Here is a 13847-nt window from a genome sequence, read left to right as displayed (position 1 = left end):
CCACACTGACAGCACGAAGCCTGATTGGGATTCTCTTTTCCCTTCCTTGTCTGCCTGTCCCCCACTTTTGCTCTCTCTCTCTTGCTCTCTCTCAAAATAAAGTTAAAAAAAAAAGAATTTGCACAAAGGTTTTGCTATTTCAGAGTGCAGGCAGAGGGGACAAAAAGAGAGGCAGCTACAATCCAAAAGTTCATAGCAAGACATCATCCACATAGGTCATTACAAATTATCTTAAATGTCAGCGTTAGAAACATTACTCTTATTCTAACAGTCTTGAAATGGGAAATATAACTTTTAAAAGTGACCAGGAGTGTCCTCTTCCTTCTTTTCCATTCCAGTAGAGATAATATCAAAGCAAGGTTTATGAGAATCTGGAAGCAAGAAATATGCCACTGACAGGCAAAGAATAAGGCCTTTGGTAGAAAAGAATTAGTGAGGACATAGAAGATATTACCAAAAATAAAAGACACGAAGTTGAAGCATCACTTTACCAACTGCTGAGTCAAAACGTAGAGTATGCTAGGACAGACTCTAAAAGAAAGTCCTTTCTATCAAAGCAGCTTTCTTACACACAGTTCAACCTTTTGAAAGTTTTTATTATAGATATTTTCAAATATACACAAAAGCAGAGAAAACAGTAAAATGAATCCCCATGCACCTTTTACTCCAATTCAAAATATAAACATTTGCCAATATTCTCAACTTTTTTTGGGGGGGGGCTGGGTGGTGGAGTACATTTCATTTCACTTGTAGATACTTCAATATGTATCTTTACAGACAAGGACTTTACCACAATGTCTTAAATATACCTAAGAAAATTCACAATAATGCATTAAAATCATTTAATACCAAGTACATTGTCACATTTCCCTGACTACCCTAAAGGTATCTTTTACTCTTGTTTACATCAGGATCCAAATAAAGCCTACACCTTGCATTTGGTTGGTCTGCTTTTTGTCTGTAACAGCTTTCCCTCTCTTCCCATCACTCCTCCTCCACCCCATGCCATTTATTTTTTGAAGAATCTGGCTATTCAGTAAAATTTCCCATATTCTGGATTTGGCTGATTGCTCCCTGTGGTGTAAAGTAGTATATTATAAAGTTTAATCATTGGCTGTAGAGTATGGAAAAGTAGACCAAAACAGACGTGGTCTGTGACCAAAATGTTCAAAATGTTTCAGAGAATACTGAAAACCCTTAAAAATATATAAAATCAGAGGATGATATCAGATGAGCTAAGAAGGTACCAAATCCATGTATTTTTATGAAACTATCCATCTTACTACCTTCTACAATGTTATAGCTCACAGAGTGCCAAAGTAAAATGAACAATATTCAAGAACCACATTCACTTGACCCTTGAACAACACAGGTTTGAACTGCATGTGTCCACTTACACTTGGATTTTTTTCTATAAATAATACAGAATAGTAAACACATTTTCTGTCCCTTATGATTTTCTTAATAACATTTTATTTTCTCTAGCTTACTTGATTGTAAGAATACAGTCTATAATATGTACAAAAAGGTTAACTGACTATATTATTGGTAAGGCTTCTTCTGGTCAGCAGTAGGCTATTAGCAGTTAAAGTCTGGTGGAGTCACAAGTTACATTCAAATTTTCTATTGCATGAAGGTTGGTACCCCTAACCCCTGGGTTTTTCAAGGGCCAAGTATAATATGAAAAATATATTTAAAATAAGGGTAATAGTCTTTGATTGGCAATACAATGTAATTCATTTATTTTGGTTTGGGGCAAAAACTTAGAAGTTTTTTGGAAAAGTACAGAAAAGTACTTGGTACTTTGAAGTATGTTCTTATGGGGGAAAAAAACACAACTAGCTAGTTCTCCAAGTTGCTTAGTCAATCATTATTCTGATTTAACCCTAGATCAGCTGAATACACTAAACGTAAGTGTGTAGTGTAATGGCTCCATGGGCAGATAAATATTCTAGTCTATAAGACCTCCTGACATTTAAGGAAAGGCCTGCTGTGCCTATCTGCTCACGGTGAAGTCCTAATCAGGTGGGAAAGTTCTTCTCAAATGCACAGCATTAATCACGCTTCTCTTCCGGGCTATGGTCTTCAATGCGGGCTTTACATTAGAATCATCTGAAAAGCTTTTAAAAATACTGATGCAATTAAATCAGAATCCCTGGGAAAGGGGCAGAAGTATTTTCTAAAAAGATCTCTAGATCATTCCAATATGCAACCAGATGAAGCATCACTGCTCTAGTGGGTACATTTCATTTGCCTTTACCATACTATGTTTTTAATTTTTGTTTATATTTCTATCCTTTTTTTAAAGTTTATTTATTTATTTTGAGAGAGACAGACAGCACAAGTGGGGGAGGGGCAGAGAGAGAGGGAGAGAAAGAGAATGCCAAGTAGGCTCTGCCAGTGCAGAGCCCAATGTGGGACTCAAACCCACAAGATCATGACCTGAGCTGAAACCAAGAGTTGGACGCTTAATTGACTGGGCCACCCAGGCGTCCCTATTTCTAGATCTTTTTTTTTGGCTTAGAAGATCTTCAACTCAATATGTATTTTATTGAGTGCAAATTATATGTGGCATGACACACTATACTAGGTGCTGATGATACAAAGACAACTTTGTGTTCCTGTCCCAAGAACTTTGCTGCCTAGGTGAGAAAGATAACATACAAAATCAACAAAATTAAGTGAATAGGTATTATAGTAACAGTCTGCATAAGGGATACAGGGACATAAAGAACTTATCTATTTTATCTGGGGGTGGGGGTAAATCAGAGAAAGTTTCAGACAGAAGGTGATTCTTTGAAGGAGGGACTTATCTTTGAAGGAGGGACTTATTACTTTTGCATCTCTACCACCTAATGCCCCCCAATAAAAACTTGTTGACAGTCACCCTTGGAATTGGTATATTTAGAGCTCCTTGACTTAATGGATTTTAGTTTTACTCCATTTCAGAAACCCACTCCCAAGGCTGCATATTAGATCATCTTAACACTGGACCTGCCCCACCTCTGAAACAATTAACTCCAACATTCAACTCTCTGAACACAGTCTTTAATCCTTCTACATCTTTCACTACAACTTTACTCCATCAGGACCTCCAGTCTCTAAATGTCTCCATTTTTATCTCAGTTCATCATTTCCTTTGCTAAATTTTTCTATTGTATTATTCTAAAATTTGCTGTATTTTTCTTTTTTTGGTGTTTTGCTGTATCTTCATTTTTGTATTTATCACACAGCATTATAATTTATAGGAACATTTGTTTGTTTTCTCTGTTAGATCATAACTTTCCTTACAACAGTTATTGGGATTTTTTTTCTTGCATCCTTGCATCCTTAACACCCAGGACAGGGCCTGACTCCTAAGAAGTGTTCAGTAAATGTTTGGTGAAGAAATGGATGAAGTGTTCTGGTCATTTTCACCACTAAACTATAAGCTCTCCAAAGGCAGAGACTGTCTCATATGTATATTTCCTATAATTCCTACTGGAGTGCCTTATACATAGCAGAGCCTCAGGGAGCATTTGTTCAATTGTAAAAGGGTGAAATGTATCAGAACCTGTGTAAGACATATAAAAATATGTCCCTTGCTCTTTTTGGGTATTATTATTTTAACAATCGTTTAAGATAACAAAATAGTTACAAGGCAAATGTAAATAATGTTCATCATGACAGAGACAAAATGATATAAGCACTGGATATAAGTCAGGAGGCCTGCACTTTTCAGTCTTGGCTTTCCCACTCTGATCTACAAATAACCATCTCTGTAAGCCTTAGTTTCCCCATTTTTATTTTAATGCTTATTTATTTTTGAGGGAGAGAGAAAGACAGATCATGAATGGGGAAGGGGCAGAAAGGAGGAGACACAGAATCCGAAGCAGGCTCCAGGCTCTGAGCTGTCAGCAGAGTCTGATGCGGGGCTTGAACCCAAGAACCGTGAGATCATGACCTGAGCTGAAGTCTGATGCTTAACCGACTGAGCCACTCAGGTGCACTCCCTTCCCATTTTTTAAAATAGAGTTTGACCAGAATTCAATTCTTGTTCTTCTTCAGAATTCAATTCTTGTTCTTCTTCAGAATTCAATTCTTGGTCATCTGAGGTTCCCTAACATGCTATGCCTCTTAAAATTTTTATTATTAAAGTGATGCATCCTCAATCTAAAAAATTGTACATGCCCTTCTGAATTGTTTAGGTAAAGGAATGTTCCCATTTTCCACCCTATTTTCATAACCCACCAGAGGTATCCACTCTCAACAGTTCCTTCTGTATCTTTAAGGCATTCTTCATGTAAAAGCAAGTACAGTCTAATATTCTTGTTTTTATTTACCAACTGCACAATCCTATAAACTCTAATGGAACCTTAACAAAATGAAAGGAAAATTATAAATACTTTGATAGCAGAAAGAATTACCTACTCAAAAGGCCGACAGGAGAAAAACTTAAAACACAGACAGAAATATAAAACTTCGTGTTTCACCCCCGCCCCCCTTGGTTGTACAATGTAATGTGAATAAAAAGTGTATGATGAGAAAAGAAATTTAAGGTGGGAAGCTAATATATGAAGAAATGTGAGAGGCATGGGAATTGTGGAGAAAAGAGAGATAATCATACCAATGTCACAACCACAGAAGGATGTATATATAAAAGGCCAAAAAAAAAAAAAATCACAGAATTCTAAATATTAAAATAGCAAACACAATTCTGAAGTATAGTATGAGCTTAAGGACAGAATCACTTGCGGAAAATGCAGCGTTGTTTTCCAATACTGATTCCAGCCCAGAGACAAATGTAGATTAGTATGTCCTTGATTTTCTTGACAACAGGATCCTGTGAAGATCTATATCTAAGTCTAACAAGGGCATCCGTGTATTAAGAAGCCAAAGATGAAATAATTGTATTTTTGATCAGTCCCTCTAATAGTGGGGAAAATATAGGATTCTGGTTGTCATAATTTTATAGAAGACAGAGAAAAAAATAGGTCATTAGTAAAATACAGAACTAGTTTCCTGAGAATATAGCGGAAATTGCAATCTAATGGCTGGACTGTTAATTTCTTTCATTTGGTATCATAATATTTACACATTAAGGAGTATGTTAGATAAAGAGCCAAGCTTTAACTTCTATACCCATCTAAACAACATAGATTTCACCTAGATAGGTCCCCAGTTTTACCTCTGTAGTGTAAAACGATACCATTCCATACTGTAAATAATTCTTGTAAATAAGGGAAGAACAGCCTGGATAAGGATCCTGTTCCACAAGGCTAGCACATTACAGAAATAAGTTCACTTTTTAAACAGAATAAAAATACAATTCCAAAATATATAAGTACAAGACTAATAGCAGTTAGCTGTAAACTGCCTAACAACAATTACAGCATTAAAAAAAATTAACACTGTTATAGTCTTTATCTGGTATTTTTACAACCTAAATATAGTATGATGGATACAGACTAAAACTACAATTTAGAACTAATTTGGAGGAAGAGAAAATGATAAATTATTTTTTATTCCATTTCATGGTATAAAGTGTGTCAAGAAATTGAAAATAGTTAAGTCCATATCTCCATAAAATAGTCAAGGATAAGTGAATTCTAAGACTACAAACTTTACCACATCTACCTTCTTTCCAGACATTCAGAAACACAAACACAAATAAGGAACTAAAATCATTCTGGTTTCCTGCACCCTTTCGGTTAAGAGGAACAATACTTCCTGACACCGGAAAATGTCAAGTCAGTAGCTGAAGCTATGGTTTTCAAATTTGGGTAGAATACCATTTTAAGAATCTTTAAGAGTTTTAAGAGAAATTTTCATTACTAGACATACCTACGTTATAATTTAGCACAAAACTAAACATATAAAGCAGTACAGCAATTCTCAAACTTTTGTACTTCAGAGTCTGAAAAATGTTATGACCTCTCATCTCCTTTCTCTCTTTACATCACCTCTTCCCACTAAATCCTGTAAAAACTTACAAACCAGCTAACACAAATTAGTGTAGGCAGCTTAAGGTCTGTAGTGGTCAAGGTAAGTCAGAAAGTGGCTTGTGTACTACTATTTCCTGACTACAAAGACTGAACACATTCCATCTAATGTTCAAAGTGAATAAATTATGTAGAAATCAGACCCTAAAAGCCTCTCTACAAAATTATATGGGAATTAGGCCCTAAAAGCCTCTTTACAATTTCTCCATTCGATAGCAAGGACAATAGATCCACCAGCCTCATCCTGAGTAAGCTAAGCTTCTTGAACTGCTGTCTCTGTAAGATATAATTTTTTACAAAGAATTCGGTGACATAATATCTGAAATCTTTGTGTGAAAACGGTAACTAAGATATGATCAATAACTACTCCTGGTAACTAGCCTTAAAAGCCAACTGTAATATTCTGACCCCAAAGCTCTCCACTGAATTTCACCATTTAGGATTCTCTGTGCTGAAAAACTATTAAATTCTTTGATATTTGCCCTAAACCAAAACACTCATTTCAATTCTAAGGAGGCAAAATGAAGAAGTCGAAATATAAATTTGCTTTCCTTCTTTCCATATACCTTCCCACATGCCAAATTATTGCTGCCGAGAGTCACTGTGCTGACCATTATTCCAAAGGGTTCCTTAGGCATCTCAAAAAGAGGTACCTTGGTTCCTGATGATTACTGTATAATGGAAAAGTGATTTTCCAGTAGACAACCAGATAAATAAGCCGGTAATGAAAGTATCCTGTCATCTGTGTTTCTACTTACCCTCCGTGACATCCTGGGGGTTAGAAGTCCGGTCACTAGCCGGATCCAGTGCAACAGTTGCCAGTGAAGTGGTGGCTCCGGACATCTCACTCATGGGCTCACTCCGGCTTGTTTCCGGCACACTTTCCCGTGAGCTAAATCTTACTCGGGAACTGGACCGGGAGCTGAGGTCCGGGCTGGTATCTGACAAACCAGGAATGTCATCGATCTTTGTTGGTGTCACCATGAACCGAACTGAAGCCATCTTGGTGGTGGTTTCTGGAGGATGCATTATTCTTTCTCTTTTCCTTTATAAGAACAAAGAAAAAAGGAAACCCCCGCAAAATCCTTCCTCCTACGCTAGCTACTTTTGATTGTAAAATAGAAAAGATAACTTAAAAAAACCTTCAATAACCTTGATTTACACCACAAAAAGTTCCTTCTCAGAATTCAAACAGACTATCCCAGAAAGTGCACTACCATTAAATATTTAAGGAGGAAAAAAGACAAAACGATGCCAAACTCGTGTAACTTCCTTTCTTCAGGGGGAAAAAAAAAGTTATCTAGCTATCTCCCCTGGTCCAGCACTGCGACCCCAGCGCCATGGTCTCAAGAGAAGCTGGTGAAGCGTTTCTCCCCTCGACCCCCAGGTTTCCGCCGAGGTAGTTAAGTCTTTTTTATCTGGTAAATGTCCCACGGTTCTAGTTGAGCAAAGTGCGCGCAGGCCCACCCTTATCAGGCGAATACAGCACAGATCAGATTGCGAAATGGTGTACACCCGGCCACCTGTTGTGTATCAGGTGAATACCCCACAGGTTTGGCTGGGAGGTGTGTGGAGAGTCACCCGATGTTTTTGAGGCCAATAATCCACTTGGGTCTGGTGGGAGAGATGAGCATGCATAACGAGAAAAATACCCCACACTACTGGATACAGGAGAATGAGGAGAAAAGGGTGAGCAGAGGATGCAGGGGCAGAGCGGATTCTCGTCTCCAAGAGGTCTGCGGGGGTGGCCCGCCCGCTCTTCGGGCAGAACGGTCCCTCGGATCTGGGAGGGGGCGGCTAGCGAGCGGATCGAGACCCCTCGGACTGCAGCTCAGGGTCGTGGCAGGTCGTTGCTAGTCCATCGAGCCCACGGTCTGCTCGCTGGGTTTCTCCTGCGTGTGACAGGACGGGCCACCCCTTTGCCGGAGGACGCCTTCTCCCCGACCAGGGCCGCGGCGCAGGTCAGGCCCTCGCCGTTCTTCCTTCGGGTCCTAGCAAGAGAGGAGACGGCCCCGTAGGCTGGCCCGGGCTGAACAGGAGGGGGCAGCGGGGATGAGGGGAAGAGGAGGTCGCAGGTGCTGAATCCCGGCGCCAGCTGATGCGGGTGCGCGCGCAGCTGTTGTTTACGAGCCGGTAACTGTTTCGGAGCAGCGCGCAGGAGGGCTCCGGCTGCCGGGGAGGGCGCCCCCTCCCCGGGCAGACGCCAGAGCAGCCGTTACGTGACCTCGCCGCCCCCGGCCCCGGGCCCGGCGGGCTGTGCCAGCGCCGCCGCAGCCCCTCCCTTCCCTCTCCGCTCGTTCCTCATTCGAGGTTAACGGTCCGAAGAGAAGCCTGGGGGAGCGGTCGGAGGGCGGTACCGTCCCGCGAGTGCCGAGGAGCCCCGCCCAACCTCTGCAGTCTGCGAGGCGACGTTAAGGGCTGCGCGCATGCGCTGCTGAAGTCGCAGCGGGACTGAAGGGCCACACTTGGGAGGCCCGGAGGACGATGGGAATTGTAGTTGCGTGTTGGGGCCTGAGCAACGAGCACGGGAGAAAACAAATCCTTTTCCTTCTCAGTCTTGCTGTGTTGCACAAACTCAGGTCTGGAGGCGTTCGGGGGAGCAGACAATGCCGTTTGCCCTCAGAACCTGAAAACCCATCTCTTTTTAATAAAAGCGTCTCTGAAAATACCGTTCATAATTTCTTTAAAAAAATAACAAACCTCCCATACCATACACCTACGTATGACCCTTACTCAAATTTTTGAGATGTGTTTTTACAGCACTGTATCCTCACATCTATATATACTTTGTGCTACATTTTCCCCCCATCCTTAAAATGTCTTTTACCACATGCATAGTTCATGCCATCGTGTACACAATGTATACAATTTGGTCAATTATACCTCAATAAAGGTGAGCAGAAATGCTATTTTTCGCTTTCTAGTTAGACGGAAAGCTCCATTAAATAAAATGTCTTCATAATTTTTTTTTTAAATGTATTTGAGAGAGAGCGCGAGAGAGCAAGACAGTGAGAGAGAGAATCCCAAGCAGGCTCTATACTCAGCGCAGAGCGCAACACGGTTCTCCATCCCACAGACCTGGTATCATCTCCTGAGCAGAAATCAAGAGTCAGATGCTTAACCAACTGAGCCACCCAGACACCCCTATATAAAATGTCTTTAATTTTAAACCTGGGGAAAACAAGAGATACTTTTTTGTTCCAATCCCAGTGTTTTCCCTACTACTGCCACCAGAATATTTTTCTTAGCCTGTTTATTTAATACCTGAATAGAGTGTTCAATAAGTTTTGACTTATCAATGCTTTTGTTTTAAAGTTACTTCCTATAGCTTTAACAAGACATTTAAATTTAAATTTAACAATCTGTGCCCTGGCTTTGCCTGGGTCCTTATACCTCCCAGGGTAAATGTTTAAGCATCATTCTTAGCACTAGGTCAGAACTATACTGAAAACCTGAGCCAGGAAATCCCTTTTTAGCAAATGACACACGAAGTCCAAAGTCTGGTTAAAATGAACCAGGTTATAAAAAAATAAAACAAAACCACAAAATAAAAAATATCCAGGTAACAAAATGAGAATTCCCATTTAAAATGTAAACCTCCTTAAAGCTTGATTCTTTAAAGCTTGATTCTTGCTCTTCAAAGCCTGTGATTATTAACTCAGGTTCACAGCTTTCCTGAGGAAGAAATTCACTTCCTGAGGGATGTCTTTCTCAGGCAGGCCTGCTAAGTTATTCAAATCTCAATAGACTTTCTCTTTATAAAGAAATGGTGGATTTCTGCGACATCCAATTTTGTTTCATACCACACTGTATTTTCATTCACTTATATATACTACCTAATACCAATAGACTATAACTTTTAAAATTCTCCAGTTTTTGAGCACATCTCAGAAGATATTAATATCTAGAGAATCTCTTAAGGAAAAAGCCCTGGGTATTCAAACCAGTCTGCCTTTTCTCCTCTGCTTCAATTAGGAATATTTCCAGGTCAAAGTCTTTTCATTTCAGTTTACAGAGCAGGTAGCATGGAACAATGGTAATCCTTTTGGGGGGCGGGGGTGGGTAGTGGGTTACTTATAAAAACAAAATTACAGTCAGTATTATAAAACATTGGTAGAATTCATTTACCGACTTTGGTGCTTAAGAAGGTTCCATAGCAGATCCTTTTTCTAGTTATTTGCAGAATTAACATTTCTTCCATCATTATCCTCTTAACAGGATGTTAAAATTTCAAATGTTTTTATTTATTTTGAGAGAGGAGAGAGAGCGCACATGCAATTGGGCAGAGAGAGAGAGAGAAAATTCCAAGCAGGCTCTGCGCTATCAGCGCAGAGCCCCATGAGGGGCTCCACGATCATCACAATCAGATCATGACCTGACACCCAGAAACCCCAGGATAGGGTAACACTTTAAAGTCCCTTAGATCCAATGCTAAGACCCCGGAAGTGAACAGGCTAAGAAATTAAAAATTGCTTGACAGGAAACGAGTATCTCATTTTACCATTCCTATAAGTAAGTAATTGATTCAACAATCATCTGTCTTCTATTAACTATGACCCAAGTAGAAAGATTTTCTTTTTCTCGGCAGTCAACAATTATCCCTAACTTTTTAACTGAGATCGTCAGACATCACAGTCCAAGAGAAACATAATTATTCCTTTCCAGGACCAGTGATGATAAATCAAATTTATGCTGATTTAAGTTACATCTGCTTCCAGAGTCTAGAATCTTGATGCAGTAGAAAACGATTGTATAATTAGAACACAATCTCCATAAAGCAGTTTTAAAATCAGGGGCACTAAGTATTCAAATCCAATGTCAAAAGCCACAAATGGGAAAATTGGGAAATAATGAGTTGATTAACTTGACAAAGACAAGAAGAAGCAAGCTAGCATTTCTTGAAAGCTTAAATACAGCATTTTCCCTCATCATCCCTTTACTATGAATTGGCTGAAAAACTTATGGTTGCCCCATAAGAGCAGCTTAAGTCCTAAGAAATCTTGCATTTTTTTTTAATTAACCCCAAAAGTAGCTTAAAAAACCAGCAAAACCCTGCTTGAATCTCTCATACCCGATTTTCTAAATTAAGATCCATGTAGAATTCCACAAAGTAGCTGCCTGACAAGGAGAAAATAAAGTTAGGTGTATGTGAGAAGGCAACTCCTTGATGGAGAAAACGAAAAACCTGGGAATATTTTCAGAGGGCCAGTAAATATGCATTCATTGATGCATATTATTCATTTAATGAACAAAGGCATTCATACTCACAACGGTTCTATTTATAACACACTGTCGCTATATTAAGATCCACCACTGAACTCTATCAAATTTAGAGTTGGAAGAGAATTTAGAAATGAGAAAAGTGAGACTAAACAAGTGACTTTCTCAAAGGCACGCAGAGGGGAAAATCCTGGTCTCCCGACTTCCAATTCACAGCATCCCCTCTACAGTATAGCTGCTGTTATTTTTCAAGCAACTCCTCCGAGTCAAAACGTCATTTCAAGGGGCAAGGAATGACTTAAGTGACAAGAGGGGTACTTTTGAGTGAATGCTGACGGTTGTGGAAGAGTCTCAACCATTCTTCCCGTTCCCCGACACCCCATCGCGCGCACTACCGCTCCTGCAGTGACTGAAGTTTTTCTTCCAAGTACCACTTGTTGTACCCCTCAGGTGCTCTTCCCTCTCATCTCCCTCCTTTCTTCCCACAACGTACAAAACAAGAGCTCTTTCAAATCAATTTAATAACCTGGCAGCGATTCAAAATATGGAAAGATTCAAACTTGTTCCCTTAAGAGGTATGCTACCATGACTGTTTCACACAAGCATGAACAATGGTAACGATGAAACCGATTCCAAAGAGCAAGGATGATAAGAAGGCTTCTAGGCTCACACACTGAAGAGCTTGGTTTCAGAAAGTCTCTTGAGGGGGAACAGAGGAGACATGAAATTTAAGGGGCCCTCAGAGGACAGGGCGCGGTTGCTGGGTCATGAGCACCTTGAAGCGTTTCTTGATGGTGATTCGGTGTCGAGAGTATTTGTCATCTGGGGAGAACCGAGCAGGATGAGCCGAGCAGGTCTGTTGTCCCATAGGGTCAAGCTTCTGCTCGAGGAAGAAAGAGAACATAAGCTCAGTACAGGAGTGGTGGGAAAACTCAATCCCTGGAGTCATAAGGGAGACAGAGGCTGGGATGGGGAGGAGGCTGCGCGAAAAAAAAAAAAAGATTAACAGAAGACAGGAGACGCAACAGTTAGATCAACAAGTCATACACTCCTGCCTCCATCACTCCTGGTTTCTGGGCTTTCTACTTCCCCTCACCCACCTAGGCAATTCGGTGGCTGGTCTCAACCGCTCCCCCACCCATGTTTCTCGCCATAACCGTTTCCAACTTGTTTTCTTTTCTCACCTTCAGCGTATAGACCCGGTCTCCCTGATCGTTGAGGTAATACTGGAGAAACATGACCACACCGAAGCCAGAAGTTCCAATTCCGTCTGCACCTCTTCCTAACCGCCGCCAGTCTCACGTGTTTGTCAATTTCCTTCCCCTGGAGCCGGAAGAGTCTCTCTCTTTCTCTTTCTCTCTCAAGGCATGCCGGGAAATGTAGTCCATTTAGGTCTTTCTCCAGCTGGCCAGAAGGGGGCGAACTATTGCAGGATCTGGCCCAGTTGCAACCCAGTTGCAACCTTGCAGGAGTTGGCTTCTAGTTGCAACTTTGCAGGAGTTCTGAGATAGGTGGAATGTGCCCACTGTGTGCAAGACACTGCTAGGAATTAGAGGGGGGTAGGAATGGATATGGCTTGAACACTGATTAATAGAATCCTGTCTTTATATCGAGATGTACACCCATTTCACAGGCAGTGGGTTTCTAGTGCCTGGAGAAACAAAGGCTCCAGGATTCACAGCCCCTTTACCTTATGGTAGAAGAAGAAAGTTTTCTTCTCTCCCCTCTTTTACATCCGGTTCCTCCGCCCTATTTCAAAGTATTGGCGGTAAAGAGTGCATGATGGGTATTCGATATTATGTACAGCGAAGAGAGCGTGAAGTTATTTTATGAAACTGGTGAAGTAGATTTTAGTGGTCAAACCAAGATTTAAACTCAGGTCTCTACCACAAATTCAACGCTCTTTCTAATAGTGGTGAGTAGCTAATAATAGCATAATAAGATGCACCTCATAGGGTTATTTCGAATTTTTAAAAGAACATAGAAATTGTCTTCATAGGAACCTGGTTTTTAAAAAATGATAGTGGAACCCAGATATCATTACAAAGATGATCATTGCAGTATTATTTATAATGGCAAAGACATTGGAACATAGGTTAATTTTATAATCGAGAAAAACCTGAAGGCTTTCTTCTTTTTTTAAGAATACAGTTTGTATTTAATTGTAGTTGCATAAAATGCAAAATTTCACAAGAAGCATACTATTGGTTTCCTCTGAGATAAAGAACTTGCTTCTAAAAACAAAAGAAAGAAAGAAAGAAAGAAAAAAGAAAGAAAGAAAGAGAAGAAACAGAGAAAGAGAGAGAAAGAACTCAGTTCCAGAGGAAAGGGGAGAGAAGGAGACTTGCTGTATATTACATTTGGCATAATTTGACTTTTGAAACATGCGGATGTATTACCCATTTCAAAAATTAAAATTATTTAACAAAAATTTAAACAAAATAACAAAAAGAAGGACTTTTTGCTTTTGGAATTTTAGGCTGAATGGCAGTTTCTGATAGGGGGGTGCTTTTCAGCCAAGGGTAAGGCTGAACCTTCTGTGGACTGCAGACCTGATGGTACTGGACTGTTTGGGAACTGCAGGACAGCTTTTTAAGGAAATGATATGCATATAGCCCATCAAACCCGGATTTTCTGAGGCACCCT

The 13847-nt window shown here is 40.2% G+C and overlaps 2 protein-coding genes across 5 annotated transcripts in view; both read right to left on the bottom strand.

Annotated features, from left to right (window-relative positions):
* Positions 1–8895, bottom strand: part of SLC12A6 (solute carrier family 12 member 6) — a 91781-nt gene extending 82886 nt beyond the window's left edge. Inside the window, exon 1 of one of the 4 annotated variants that reach the window (XR_015252554.1) lies at positions 6740–8895. Coding sequence is in view for 3 of the 4 variants with exons in the window: in XM_086710279.1 (XP_086566405.1) it covers positions 6740–7010 (271 nt within the window). In the remaining variant the exon portion in view is untranslated. The remainder of the gene's footprint in view (positions 1–6739) is intronic. The other 3 variants (XM_086710279.1, XM_025919028.2, XM_025919027.2) reach the window with 3 other exon arrangements.
* Positions 8896–11702: 2807 nt separating this feature from the next.
* NOP10 (NOP10 ribonucleoprotein) lies at positions 11703–12544 on the bottom strand. The gene is made up of 2 exons (XM_025919610.2): positions 12386–12544; positions 11703–12081 (listed from the first exon to the last, which is right to left on the bottom strand). The coding sequence occupies exons 1-2, from the start codon at positions 12437–12439 to the stop codon at positions 11941–11943; spliced, it is 195 nt and encodes a 64-aa protein (XP_025775395.1). The 5' UTR covers positions 12440–12544; the 3' UTR covers positions 11703–11940.
* Between the last annotated feature and the right edge of the window lie 1303 nt (positions 12545–13847).

This window comes from Puma concolor, chromosome B3 (genome assembly GCF_028749965.1).
Source record: "Puma concolor isolate L17-30 chromosome B3, mPumCon1.1.hap2, whole genome shotgun sequence".
Lineage (NCBI taxonomy): Eukaryota > Metazoa > Chordata > Mammalia > Carnivora > Felidae > Puma > Puma concolor.
The sequence above is the reverse complement of the archived record's forward strand: the minus strand, read 5'-3'. Positions and strand labels throughout refer to the sequence as shown.

Bases quoted from the DNA above. Each gene is read 5' to 3' on its own strand.
- NOP10 (XM_025919610.2), bottom strand. From the start codon at position 12,439: ATGTTTCTCCAGTATTACCTCAACGATCAGGGAGACCGGGTCTATACG. The intron at 12,082-12,385 runs GTGAGAAAAGAA...TTCCTCGAGCAG, and splicing joins ACCGGGTCTATACGCTGAAG to AAGCTTGACCCTATGGGACA.